The sequence below is a fragment of the Loxodonta africana genome, chromosome 14 (assembly GCF_030014295.1).
Source record: "Loxodonta africana isolate mLoxAfr1 chromosome 14, mLoxAfr1.hap2, whole genome shotgun sequence".
Lineage (NCBI taxonomy): Eukaryota > Metazoa > Chordata > Mammalia > Proboscidea > Elephantidae > Loxodonta > Loxodonta africana.
The window spans coordinates 60,277,227-60,291,639 of record NC_087355.1 but is presented as its reverse complement, the minus strand read 5'-3'; the positions used below and the strand labels follow the sequence as shown (position 1 = coordinate 60,291,639).

The 14,413-nt window shown below is 42.0% G+C and overlaps 1 protein-coding gene across 1 annotated transcript; it reads left to right on the top strand.

The window, feature by feature from the left end:
- The first annotated feature begins 1,230 nt into the window (after positions 1 to 1,230).
- On the top strand, positions 1,231 to 13,588 carry KCNV1 (potassium voltage-gated channel modifier subfamily V member 1). Its single transcript, XM_010588464.3, has 4 exons — positions 1,231 to 1,486; positions 2,446 to 3,101; positions 4,153 to 4,682; positions 8,996 to 13,588. Exons 1-4 carry the CDS (start codon positions 1,469 to 1,471, stop codon positions 9,505 to 9,507), a joined length of 1,716 nt encoding a protein of 571 aa, XP_010586766.2. The 5' UTR covers positions 1,231 to 1,468; the 3' UTR covers positions 9,508 to 13,588.
- The last annotated feature ends 825 nt before the right edge of the window (positions 13,589 to 14,413 follow it).

The following is a 14,413-nucleotide window of genomic DNA, read 5'->3' as shown; positions in this document are numbered from 1 at the left end:
ATAGCTCTACTCTTGCACACGTGGAGTCCTCATGAGTCAAAATCAACTCCATGGGAACTGGTTGGTTATGTAAGGGGACTGGTTGTAACTGGTTGACTATGTACTAGTTGGTTACGTTGCCTTAAAAAAACTAATGAGAGTAAACATAACAATGAACTATTTACTGGGATAATTTTAACCTCTCCATATTTCCTGTAGGAAAAGTCCTTTTTAGAGGCAAAAGTTAACCAAATGGATAGCTGTCAAAAGAACCTTAACTATGAATTTTATACTTAAAAAATTTTCACTCAAGTTGCCCTTTTATTGTTACAGGGTAAATGGAAGCTTCATGAAGACAGGAATTTTGTCCATTTTCTTCATGAATGTATCTAAAGTACCTAGATGCATGTCTGGTACCTGTTCCCTAAATATTTGCTGAAAGCTAAGGGGAACACCTCCTCAAAAGGGTTTCCTTTTTTTAGAAACTTGCAAAAATAAAAATAAATGTAATCAAAATTTTCAATCACATGAAAATTATATGTCCTAAGCATTATGTTTCTGAGTGCAGCTTCTGACATCTAATATCCTCGGCTTGAATTTGGATTCTGTGACCCTAAGCAAATCAATTAACTTCTCTAAGCCTCAGTTTCCCCTTTGTAAAATGGCTATAATGAATGCTGATAATACTGTCGCTATGATAAAGTATTTCATGAGTAAAGTGGCTACAAAATGTTCTGGCATAAACACCCAATAAATATTGGGTGTTTTTATTACTTCTGAAATCTTGCTGAGCAAGTTATTGTGTTCCATAAGGTAAATGAACAGCTGGAAGTCCCATAACCAGTTGTCAAAGCCAGCTCTTAGCAGCCAAGTTTTCTGACAGTCTATGAAAAAATTCTTGCTTCAGTATGGAGCTGCCTGCTATCCTCTTTATATATACTTTTCGGACTTCCTAAAGAAAACAACGGAGAGGAGTAGTTCATTCTATCTTGCAGGATTTTGAAAAATGCAGGATTCCAAGATGCTTGCCAGAAATAATGTCAAAGTCTCCAACGGAGGCTACACAAACAATATAACTTTCCTGGCCTGGAGTTTACCAGACTTCTCCAACTGGAAAACTTTCTTCTCGAGCATTTGCGAGAATGCAGATTCAGGGAAACAGGCACCAAACACTGTAATTTTTGAAGTGTCTTCAGGATGAATATAATATTCAGTGTCGCCAAGCGCCTCACTTCCTCCCCCGGCCTCACTTCCCTCTGCTCCTGCCACGCCCCACTGCTGTTGCTGGGATCCGCTGGGCGGGTGGCTCCGTGCGAGTGCAGGCGGGGGCGGCCACGCTCAGCCTGAGCCGAGGACCCGGGAGCTGGCTGCAGGGGAGGCACCGCAACAAGCGCCTCCTCAGACATCTCCAAGTACTGTGGGCCAGGCCGGAACCAGGAGGATCAAAGGAAAGCTATGTAACCGACGGCGGCGGCTGAGCGCAGCCCAGATGTGCCAGGAGCTCCAGGTGAGTCGCCCTGCCCAACTTAACACCCGCCCCCGTGTCCAACAGGTGGGCGGGGGCGCCGCTCCAAGGGACCCGGTGGGTACATTTCCAGCCTCACTTGGGCTCAGGCGCTCGGCTGCCTCCTTTCCCGAGACGGCGTTCCTATTTAAACCCCTGCCCCAGCCCACGCCTGTTCTATCCTTGCCTTGTTGCCTTCCCTTTTCCTAAAATGAGAGCTCTGCTGTGTGTCGGGGGACGCGCCCAGGGCGCAAGCTCCCCGGGAAACTTGTAGACACAGAAATGGCTAAAGGGAAGGTCACAAAGTGCCTTAGCGTGTTGGGCACCCAACGCGGTGGGGGCTGGCAGTGGTGACCGCGAATTCTTAGTGACCCCCTTGGACTTCAACTAAAAAAAAGGCCATCGTTAATTACTCTCAATCTTGGCCAGGGGGTCAAAACCTGAGGGAGGGTGGAGGAGAAAATGGAGCGCGAGTGACAGACTAGAAAGAGAGTGAATTGGAGCAAAGGATGCACCCCCTCGCCCAGAGCACCCTCCCCCACGCGCGCATGCCCCCCAGCGAACACGCCCGGGGAGGTCTATCAAGTCGCCGCAGGAAAAAACGAAATACATAGCCTCAGGTTGGAAGGGGCTCAGACCGGGTTAACACCTCTTCTGCTTTCAAAACTTTTCGTTTGGGGCCCCGGCGGGTGGGAGTCTTGCCATCCCCCTTCCTTGCATTTCACTCTGAGTCATCTTGCCCTCCTCCTCCAGTCTCGACTCCTTCTCCCCTTTCCCACAATAGCTCAGCAATCAATCCATAGACTACCCGGGCTGGGATCTTAATTGCAAAGTTAGGAGGGGCGGACGCCTGAGGAGGGCCGCGGCGACCGGCACTGTGCCCTGGGGTTGTCACCAGCTGGGACCATACCTGACCATCTCCTCTGCGCCCACCCCCGCGCTCGGCCACCCTGCGCTCGCAGATCCCTAGGACCGAGGGGAACCCGAGCGCACGGGGTGGAGAAAGGAGGGGTGCGCGAGTGGGAAGCAGCCCGCAAGCTCAGATCTCGGGAAACCCCGGCCGCCACCAGGGGCCGCGCCACCGCCCTCACGGGACCCAGGCTTCCGGAGCACTCCCAACTTTGTGGTGCCCTCAGGCAGCCGCCACCGGGATGGAGCTGCCTCCCCGCCGCCAGGCGCTGCTGGACTCGCCGCTAGACAGCGGCTCCCTGACCTCGCTGGAGTCGAGCGTCTTCTGCAGCGAAGGCGAAGGGGAACCCCTGGCGCTAGGGGACTGCTTCACGGTCAACGTGGGCGGCAGCCGCTTCGTGCTGTCGCAGCAGGCGCTGTCCTGCTTCCCGCACACGCGCCTGGGCAAGCTGGCGGTGGTGGTGGCCTCCTACCGCCGCCCGGGAGCCCTGGCCGCCGTGCCCAGCCCCCTAGACTTCTGCGACGACGCCAACCCCGTGGACAACGAGTACTTCTTCGACCGCAGCTCGCAGGCGTTCCGCTACGTCCTGCACTACTACCGCACCGGCCGCTTGCACGTCATGGAGCAGCTGTGCGCCATCTCCTTCCTCCAGGAGATCCAGTACTGGGGCATCGACGAGCTGAGCATCGACTCCTGCTGCAGGGACAGGTACCGGTGAGGCGCGCCGGGCGGGGCGGGGCGGGGCGGAGAGATGAGCGTAGTAGAGGGAGGGCAGCGGAGGTAAAGCTTTGAGGTTTTTAACTGCCTCCCTGAACCCCTACGGCACTGTACTCGTTGACTTTGAGTGGATCCCGATTCCTAGCAACCCCATAGGACAGAGTAGAGCTGCCCCATAGGGTTTCCAAAGTTGTGATCTTCACGGAAGCAGAGGGCCACATCTTTCTCCTGCGGAGCCGCTGATGGGTTCCAACCGCTGGCCTTTCTGTTAGCAGCAGAACGCTTAACCACAGCGCCACTAGAGTTCTTTTCTCTGAACCCAGGCCTATGAATAGGGGTGGCCACTTCTGGGCTGGAAGAGGGGATGAGGGAGTTGGAAAGCGTCAAAAACAACATTTGAGTGAACTTTTTCCCCTTTTTTCGAGTTGGCGCATACCAAATTGACAGATAAAGCGAGGGATGTCAGGCCGGAAATAAATACTTGGTAATTGAATGAATGAGTCAGTAAAGCAGTGCTCCAAAAGATGCTTGTATAGGGATACAGATTTGGGGGTGGAGAATTCATCATTTATCAACACTGGGCTGCTAACTTTGAACAACTTGGATGGAGAACTGCTTTAAATATGGCAGGCAGAAAGTTGGTCCCTTCACTGTGAAAGTTTATGTGACCTTCATGGTGACTTTGCTATTATCTTGCTGTTACTATCATTTCTTCATGAATAGCTTTTCTTTACATAAAAAAAAAAAAAGTCCCATACCTCAAACATCTGTTCTTGTTACAAGAAAACGACTAATGCAGTAATCCAAAAGACTTTTGCTATGTCTAAATTCTCGGTAGAGAGTGTCATGGTTTTCTTTTTTTAAGATAATAATGTTGAATACTGTGAACAGGAGATAGCCTGGATAAAATATGACTGGACTATTTATGCATTTTGCTGGAAGAAAACTCCGTAACTTTCACAACTAAGTTTAATTCTATTCTGTTTCTGTATTCTAAAATTTTGAAAAGTTAGATTAATCACCAAATTGTCTTCTCTGAAAGATACTTCAGGAGAAAGGAGCTGAGTGAAACTTTAGACTTCAAGAAGGATGCAGAAGACCAGGAGAGTCAACATGAGAGTGAACAGGACTTCTCACAGGGACCTTGCCCTACTGTCCGCCAGAGGCTCTGGAACATCCTAGAAAAACCTGGGTCTTCCACAGCTGCCCGAATCTTTGGGGTCATCTCCATCATCTTTGTGGTGGTGTCCATCATCAACATGGCGCTGATGTCAGCTGAACTAAGCTGGCTGGACCTGCAATTACTGGAAATCCTGGAGTATGTGTGCATTAGCTGGTTCACCGGGGAGTTTGTCCTGCGCTTCCTGTGTGTGCGGGACAGGTGCCACTTCCTGAGAAAAGTGCCCAACATCATAGACCTCCTCGCCATCTTGCCCTTCTACATCACTCTCTTAGTGGAGAGCCTGAGTGGGAGCCAGACCACCCAGGAGCTGGAAAATGTGGGGCGCATCGTCCAGGTTCTGAGGCTGCTCAGGGCTCTGCGTATGCTAAAGCTTGGCAGACATTCCACAGGTATTCAGATGTCATTGGTGCTTTGTAAATTGCCATTGTTTATAAGCATTAGTGCACTAGGGAAGCAACTCTGAATTTACATTCAAAATGAAGGTGCTGGGAAACAAAATCTTGAAGGTGTTATCACAGGTATAGAGGAAAAGTTGCGTCTCATGTTCTTTATCTCCCTAAGACATTCAGAAACAATTTGGCCATTGGTTACCCTGAATTTATCGGAATCCAGTGCCTGAAAGATGTACAGAAATTAAAGACATTCTGTCACCAGAAAGGAAACCCTGGTGGTGTAGTAGTTAAGAGCTACAGCTGCTAACCAAGAGGTCAGCAGTTCAAATCTACCAGGTGCTCCTTAGAAACCCTATGGGGCGGTTCTACTCCATCCTATAGGGTAGCTATGAGTTGGAATCGACTCAATGGCAATGGTTTTTGGTTTTGGTCTCCAGAAGGTTCTAGATAAAACATGCACAAACAATTCATGAAAAGATACACATAAATTATGTATGACATCTAAGGGCATAGTTTCTTATCTGTGTCCAAGGAAGTGTTCCCACACACATTCCTTTTGCAAAAGGTAAAGCCAGTCTTCCAGAGGCTTTCCTGGCTATGCAGAAAGAGATGAGCAGGCATTAACGGCCTCCCCCATAATTTTTGAAGACACGGTAGAAATATTTTGCTTTGGAAGAAAGCAGAAGACACTAATTAAATGCTTATCTAGTGTCTGAGGAATTTTCCTGTACCTAATCTGGAATGCATGAGAGTGAGATGGGCTGGAATGCATGAGAGTGAAATGGTGACAGGAATTCCTTAGCTTCTTTGTATGTCATAGAGCCTTTGAAAAGCTAATGAATTCTTTCCCCAGAAAAATCTCCACACAACACACACACACCCACACAATTATACATACAAATCATAGTCAATTTCAGGGGAAATCATACAGACCCATTAAAGATGACCCTTACTTCACCAAAGACAGTGGTTGCCAGTGACTGGCCCTGCCGCTGTTGGACATTCTGCAGTGCAGATGTGTTGCCTTAGGGCAGACCTTAATGAAAATAACAATTCCCCGTCAAGCTTGGTAAAATGTAGATTCTGAGTTCCAACCCCAGAGAGCTGGGTCTAGTAATTAGGGTTGGGCCCAGGAGCATACATTTTAACCATCTCTTAAGTGATATTGTTTTAAGTGATGGAACACACTAGGATGGCATATTAATACAATACATATTAATGCAAATAAATGGTAATACAAATAAGTTGACTGGAGACTCCTGTTTCCCCGTCTTCTCTCCCTGGATACATGCCTTACTGGCAACTTAAAAGGAATTAATGCTAGTTTTCTCTCCATATAAATGTAGGGAGAGATTAACCTCAGTCATGCTTCCCCCAGCCTCTGAGGTAATGAGGACTTACCCTAACAGAATTTTGGTAGTGTATTTTCCTAGCTAGTCTCACAGAGCAGGGATTTGATAATGGGGTTTCCAACAACTTTGAGAAGTAACACTCTTTGTTTTCTGACACATATAATGGGATGCTTTCTTTGAGTATTTATAAACTTTTCACAGAATTCAATTTAAAAACACCCCGTAAAGACTACATTTTTTCCCAAAAGAAAGCAAAAAGAAAATAATAGTAATTTCCACAATGTCACCTCTTTTCAAAGGTTTTCTCAGTTCTAAAGCAAATATAAGGAAAGTATTCATAAAGCCTTAATTTATTGAAAGGATATGAACGCTCAATTGCATAAATATTTGACAATTTCACCTTAAGCATAACATTCAGCAAATAGAGACATAGATGACATATTCCCCTGTGTATTAATTATAATAAAAAAAAAGTGTGAGAGCTGTTATAGAATTGCAGTTAGGAGGATAATAGCGGGCCCAGCAGCTAGGTTTAAATCCTAGTTCCATAGCTTTGTACTGATATACTACCTCTCTGTGTCTCAGTCTGTTCATCTGTAAAATGGCATGATAATTACATTGATTTCATGTGTGTGTTTTCAGGGTGATCTATAATATGCTAGAAATTCAGATCATGGATTTTGTGTTTCTTTACAAAATTGCTTAGAATATTTCATTATGAAATGAAAACAGTCCTCCCTGACAAATGCTATAATTCTTCTCATATATTGTCACTTTATTTAAGAAATTCAATTCAATATAGGCACATCAAAGCCTGTTTTCTAAAAGGTATTCTAAAATGTATTCTTTTGAGGTTAAACCTCAAAATTAATATTTATTAATCTTTCAAAATAGATGGCTAATAATTCAAGAATATCCCAATTCTGAAGAGCAAAATTCAAAATGAGAGCACAACTAGTATTTTAATGCATTTCAAATAGTCTCTAGTGGATGAATAAAAGTAAAGACTGATCCTAAGAGGCCTTACTTTGGACTTCTGAGAAAATACCAGTGTTACATCATGTTAACGTGACTTCAAAACCTAGGTAAGCTTTTAGAAGCATCTCTCTTGCATCACAGAGAATATCTTACCATTCTTTCAAATCCTTCCTAGTCCTATAACGGGCTCCCCTTAATCTCCTTAGGAGGCTGGCTTCATCCTTTTACAGATGGGATTGGGTTTCATTGGGTCTGTCTTCCATGAGCTCAATGAATCCTCAGAACTAGCAAGGGAAATCCAGCAATGCCTCAGAAGTGAGTGAGTTCCCTAGGTGGCTCCACTCCCCTGTACCTCTTTGTAACGGAGGAATATTCTGTATTCAGGCTTATCTCCTCACAGGAAAGCAGAAATTCTCTGTACCTAGGAAGATGTTTTCCTAGGCTTTCACATTAAGGATTAGAACTTCAGTGGTGTTGTGGGAGCTCAGCAATCCCCCCTCTTGACACATCTCTGAGGACAACCTTTGAATGTACGTAGGATGCTCTCATGTCACCATGTCCCCAATATCTAATTTGCTTGTACTTCATTCCCATCATGTGCATCCTTTACGCCCTCTGGGTTTCAGATAACGAGGCTACCAAATGTGTTAAACTTTGTCAGAAGGGTAAGAGAAACAGATGTGTGAAACAGAAGAAGACATTAGAAAGAATTGTTGGAGTGTCATAATGAAATGCAGGTCTGACGCAAAGAGCCCTACAAGTTCAGCGCCGCAAAGGTCTCCCATTGTTTAGGCTCAAGTCAAAATTCCTATAACTTGCCCTCTGCCTTCTTCTAAGTCTCATCCGTCACCTCTTTGTACATACTATATATGTACATATATATGTTGCTGTTGTTAAGTGCTGTCTGGTCAGTTCCAACTCATAACGACCCCATGTACAAAAGAACTAAACACTGCGCCATCTTCACAATCGTTGTTATGCTTGAGCCCATTGTTGCAGCCACTGTGTCAGTCCATCTCGTTGAGGGTCTTCCGCTTTTTTGCTGACCCTCTACTTTACTGAGCATAATGTCTTCCGGGGATTGCTTCCTCCATAACATGTCCAAAGTAGGTGAGACAAAGTCTCACCATCCTTGCTTCTAAGGAGCACTCTGGCTGCACTTCTGAGACAGCTTTGTTTGTTCTCGCAGACCGCATGGTATATTCAATATTCTTCACCAACAGCATAATTCAAAGGCATCAATTCTTCCATCTCCCTTATTAATTGTCCAGCATTCGCATGCATTTGAGGCAATTGAAAACACCATGGCTTGAGTCAGGCTCACCTTAGTCCTTAAAGTGACATCTTTGCTTTTTAACACTTTAAAAAGGCCTTTTGCAGCAGATTTGCCCAGTGCAATGTGTCATTTGATTGCTTGACTGCTGTTTCCATGGGCACTGATTGTGAATCCAAGTAAAATGAAATTCTTAACTTCAATCTTTTCTCCATTTATCATGATGTTACTTATTGTTCCAGTAGTGAGGATTTTTGTTTTCTTTATGTTGAGGTATAATCCATATTGAAGGCTGTGGTCTTTGATCTTCATCAGTAAGTGCTTCAAGTCCCCTTCAAGTGTGGCAAGCAAGGTTGTGTTATCTGCACATCGCAGGTGATTACTTAGCCTTCCTCCGGTCCTGAAGGCACGTTCTTCTTCACACACATTCTCTCTGTGTGTGTATATGTGTAATATTAGGCACTTAATAAATACTTAAGCAAATGAATGACTCTGTCTTTCTGCTTATCCTCCATCTGGCCCCATCAACTAGACTTTGAGCTTCTGAAAGACAGGAATTATGACTTAAATGTCTTGTACCCTCAGAATCTCGCCCAGTGCTGGGGACATAGTAAGTGTGCAATTCATGTTTCTGCAGGGAGAGATGGATGAGGGAGGGAAGGAGAGAGGAGGACTGCCAATGACTAACAGCAGTTGTTCTCTTACAGGTTTACGCTCACTTGGAATGACAATCACCCAGTGTTATGAAGAGGTCGGCCTACTGCTCCTATTTCTGTCTGTGGGAATTTCTATATTTTCAACTGTGGAGTATTTTGCTGAGCAAAGCATTCCTGACACAACCTTCACAAGTGTCCCTTGTGCATGGTGGTGGGCCACAACATCCATGACTACCGTGGGGTATGGGGACATTAGACCAGACACTACCACGGGCAAAATCGTGGCCTTTATGTGTATATTATCAGGAATCCTTGTCTTGGCCTTGCCTATTGCTATTATTAATGACCGCTTCTCTGCTTGCTACTTCACCTTGAAGCTCAAGGAAGCGGCAGTTAGACAGCGTGAAGCGCTAAAGAAGCTTACCAAGAATATAGCCACTGACTCATATATCAGTGTTAACTTAAGAGATGTTTATGCACGAAGTATCATGGAGATGCTTCGATTAAAGGGTAGAGAAAGAGCAAGTACTAGGAGCAGTGGAGGAGATGATTTCTGGTTTTGAATTCACTTTCAATTATTTATAAATGCTTATGAAAAATTAACTCCATTGATAAAGCCCTGATATGATATCTCTATAAGTTGATGAGTCTTTTTTGAGCCCTATCTGTCTTAATTTTTGCTGATATGTTGCTTAATGTACTAGAGTATTTCACACCCCCCATAATAACTGCGAACAAATTTCCTCAGGATGAATTGAATTGAATCTACTTTCACATTTGATTCTCAAAAATAATCTATTAATACAACCAAGGAGCCCTGGTGGCACAGTGGTTAAGACCTCAGCTGTTTAACCATAAGGTCAGAAGTTTGAATCCACCAGCCACTCCTTGTAAACCCTGTGGGGCAGTTCTGCTCTATCCAGAAAAGTGAAAGCTTTTATGCATCGCTTATTCTAAAAGTTTTTTCACTGTTAATTATTTTAAAAAAGGAAATTAAACTGCAGAGTCCAGAGTAAAGATGAGTGAACATTTAAGAACACGCTGAACAACTTTGCTATTTAAAGATATTCCTCACATAAATAAATCAGTCCTTATATTATCAGTTAACATTGTTGAACATACCAATTAGCTTCGTACAAGTTAAACCCAGATTTAATGATCATAGATTTTGTCCCTGTCTTCCATCTGTGCCGATCACTGGTCACAAATAGACTGAATCCCTACATCCTACTAGAGGTGGAAAGCCCCAAACTGCCAAGACTACGGTAGATAAGAGCTGCACACAGCCTTTGAAGAATTACACATCTTCATTCTCTCCACAAGAAGCCCTGGTGGCAAAATGTTTAAGTGCTCAGCTGCTAACGGCAAGGTTGGTGGTTCAAATCTACCCAGCAGCTCCACGGGAGAAAAATCAGGTGATCTGCTTCCATAAGATCACAACCTAGAAAACCTTATGGCACAGTTCTACTCTGTCACATGGGGTCACTATGAGTCAAAATTCACTGGACTGCTCCTAACAACAACATTCTCCCTACTGAGTGCGTTATATGCATCATATTTCTCAGTACTCCATGAAAATCAGATGATCTTTAAAATGTCTGTTTATGGATATACTATAGAGTTTGTCTTTAACATCATGAATATGTAAATATAAAATAGTGAACATTCTAAGTTTATATACTGAAAGTATTTCATAGCCTTATTCCATTATGAGAATGTTAGGTTGATTGACATCACTAGATGAACTTGAAGATCTTTTTAACAGCAACAAAAAATATTATGGACAGCTTTCTGGCTGTTGGGGGTAAATAGCAAATGTTCTAGCTTTGTAGGCATTTGGACGGCATTTTGACATTCCTTCATAATAATAGTAGAAATCCTAGACATTCTGTTACATAATTTAAAGCCAAAAGCTATAAAGCTAGGAACTACTTTATCATGCCCAATATTCTAGTAAGGAGATTTTAGAAACAAAATATTAAAAGGAATGTATCACCTTAATGCATGTATTCTCAATGAGGGCAATACTGCTCCAACAAGGACAAAAATTGGTTTTGGGGGTGGGAGGGGGAAACTTTTTATGTATAAAGCACAGATACACATAGAATGCATAAACAGATATGTGATGTATCTGTGTTATTAAAATTTCATGGGGTGGTCAGTTAGGAAAAATGTTTAAAAAGATTCCTTGGGAGAATGATAGAGAAATAAACATTGAGAAACACTGCTTTAATACATGACTATACCATATTTCATCAACTGTACCCCAAGACACCCTATTACGAATTTCCAAGAAAGAAAGGTACCAATTAATTGTAAGATGCCATTGCTTGCAAAATGTATCCCAATTTGATATGTAGAAATGTTTTAAATGCTCCTTAAAGTCAATGATACTCCATATGTACCACCCCCTGTTTTACGATACACATGCTTCAGCTCTGGAAACATTTTTATTGACAGCATGAGTTTTAAACTTTATGCTAAGGTACTTAAAGCCTCTTGGCTTGTTTCCAGTTCTAAATATTATGAAAGATTTAGGAGATATGAGTTGTCATTAAATAAATATTTTCCATCTAACACATACTCATAAGTGCTAGAGCATGGCAGAGTCACTAGTCCCAGTATAAATCCTACCCACATCCTGAAGAGGAACTAGAGGTTAGACACAGAGGGCAAACTTACCCTGGCTTCTCTAGAACTTTCCCAATAAGAACAGTTATGTTCTCTGATCCAGCACTGTGCTCTGTACTCTTCATGCATTATTCCACTCTGTCCTCAAATATCCCTAACTTATATAATTAATATCCTTATACTCTTATAAAGATGTGTTTTATATATTTGTTCATTCAACAAATAATTATTCAGCACACTTTTATGTGTTGAGCACAAGAGAATCTTTGTCTAAGAGGATGAAGCCCTCTTATAGCTAATATTCTAGTTAGGTGTGTGTGCGAGGTTGGGGAGAGTGAGGGTGGGAGTGAGACATGAAAAACTGAGGCATTAAAAGATGAAGTAACTTGTCCCAATTCACACAGCCAATAGGTGGCAGAACCAGGACTGACCTACAATCTGCCTGACCTTGAAATTGATACTCCTGAAAGCTTTAGTACATATTGAATTACTCCAACACGACCCAAGCAAAGGAATTCACAAGCCAACTTCTTGTGAATAGAGAAGTTTAATACCCCTTAAGAAAAAGACCAGCTTATTCTTATAAGTGGAATGGTGCTTTTAACGAATTGTTGTGGTTAACAACCCTTATAGTCAGAAATTAGACAAATATATACATATATCTTTAGAACAATTAATAGTTGGAAGATTTTTAAAGTGAAAAAATTTTTAAATATATATATTTTCCTATCATAAAAGATTTTAAAAATATTCTCCACAAATGTGCTATGTTAGATATATAAATTTTGTCAAAATATGGACATTTCAAAAGAAATTTTTAAATATAATTGCTTGGTCAACTTCACTGCTGTATAAAATATCAGTGTACTCATTCAACCAGTGCACATATATGTAAACCAAATTTAAGTAACAAAACAAGGCAGGCACTCTGTTCATTTTCTAGTCCATCATTTTTAAAGCAGTTGACATTTTTTAAAATCTAAGAATCATTTCTATCAAATAATATTTAATTTTTTCTAATAGAAAATAATGGAATGACTATGTTTAAACTACTTAGAGAACACCAATTAAGGGGGAAAAAAAGCCATTTGAGGGCACAGAGGTAATGCTGGAATATCTAAAAGAAATTTTAAGAAGTTGTTGCAGTATAGCTAATAGAAGTGACATAATATTCATGTTTTATTGTTTTGTTTGTCCTTATGTGCAATGAACTGTTGTATTTATCATTTTATTGCAATGCAGTATAATGTATCAGGTGCACAAAGAAGTTAACTGAGGCAGATATCTCAGTTCTGTGTGTCAATATGGAATTCTTACTCTTTTCCCTAAAACCTTGTAACTAACTTTTGCATATGCTGGCCCAAGTTGTCTAAACAAAACGTTATCAGGTAAACTCAATACTTTGACAAATAATTCCACTGATACGTTTTGTTAGCATGAAAAGCCTGGTTCTGTGGAAATACTAGCATTAATATCTTTATCTTATCAATCCTTCAATTCAGACCCAAGAAGGTATCAGTTGGCAAATGATGGATTCTAGTGTTTCTATTTGTGATTTCCTTTTCAAAATATCTCCACCTCCAAACCTTTCTCCAAGCAAAAATAATACATGGAAGAAAAATGTCAGATAGGGCAGAACTTTACTCATAAAGCCCATTGGTAATTGCTTACATGTACAATTTTAGGGGTAATGAGATAATCGGATTACTCACCATCCTCTAGTTCCTACTTCCTTTCTATTATATTATAATCACTGTCTTGCATTCTCCTCCACTTCGTTGACCCTCTCTTCCTTCCTGATATTTAACAGGTAAAATCCCCAACCTTATTAAATACAATCCTGTGCTTACTTGTAACTGCCCCTTTGGAGCGGATCGTGAATACAGAAAAAAACAAACAAAAAACAATGCATGCTGCTTGCTCTCACTTTACATTCATGCAGGAAACCTGCCCGAATGAACTCTAAATGTTGCCAGGTAATTCGCTCTCTCTAGAAAAAACACCTCCCTTTAATCCCACTTTTTTTTTTTTTTTTTTCAAAAATAGAATCAATTAGAGATTTTCTGTCCTCTCTGTCTCCATTTCTATATTCACTGCCTTTTTGCTCATTCTGCCTTGAATCCACTCAAGGGAGCCTTTTACTCCTACAAAAAAAACAAACCAATCGTGTCACTGTCAAGTAGATTCTGACTCACAGTGACCCCACATTTCCTCCAAGATAGTTCTTCTCAAAGTCAGCAATGGCCACCCAGTTTCTATATCCAGTTGTTGGTTTTCTGACTTCATATTACTTGATCCATCAGTACCATTTTGCAAGGTTAATTATAGACCTCTCCTTGAAATACTTTCTTCATTTGGCTTCCAGCCCATCAAACCTTCCCGATTTTCATCCTACTCTGCTGCTCAGTCAGGGCTAAATACTCAGGTCTCTTTCCCTCTCTATCTATGCAGTTCCATTGGTTAACTCATCCAGTTTCATGACTTAAACACTATGGATACTTGGTTAATTTCCAAATATCTACCTCTAGACTAAATCTCTCCCCTCACCTACATCTTCAGATTTGTGTATCTAACTTCCTACTCAACATGTACTCTTGTATGTCCGGTAAACATCGTATAATTAGCAGATCTAATACTAAATTACTGTTTAGTAATTTATGTTAATTCAAGTCCTCTGAGAAGCAGGTGACAAGATGGGATTAGATTACTAGAAATTTATCGGGGAAAAAGTCATGTGAAGACTAAAGCAGAGGAAGCCAGAGAAGGTGGGGAGAACCTTCAGACAATGATGCAGATCTTACACTGTGAAGGAAAAGGAGAAGAGAGGAGAATTCGACA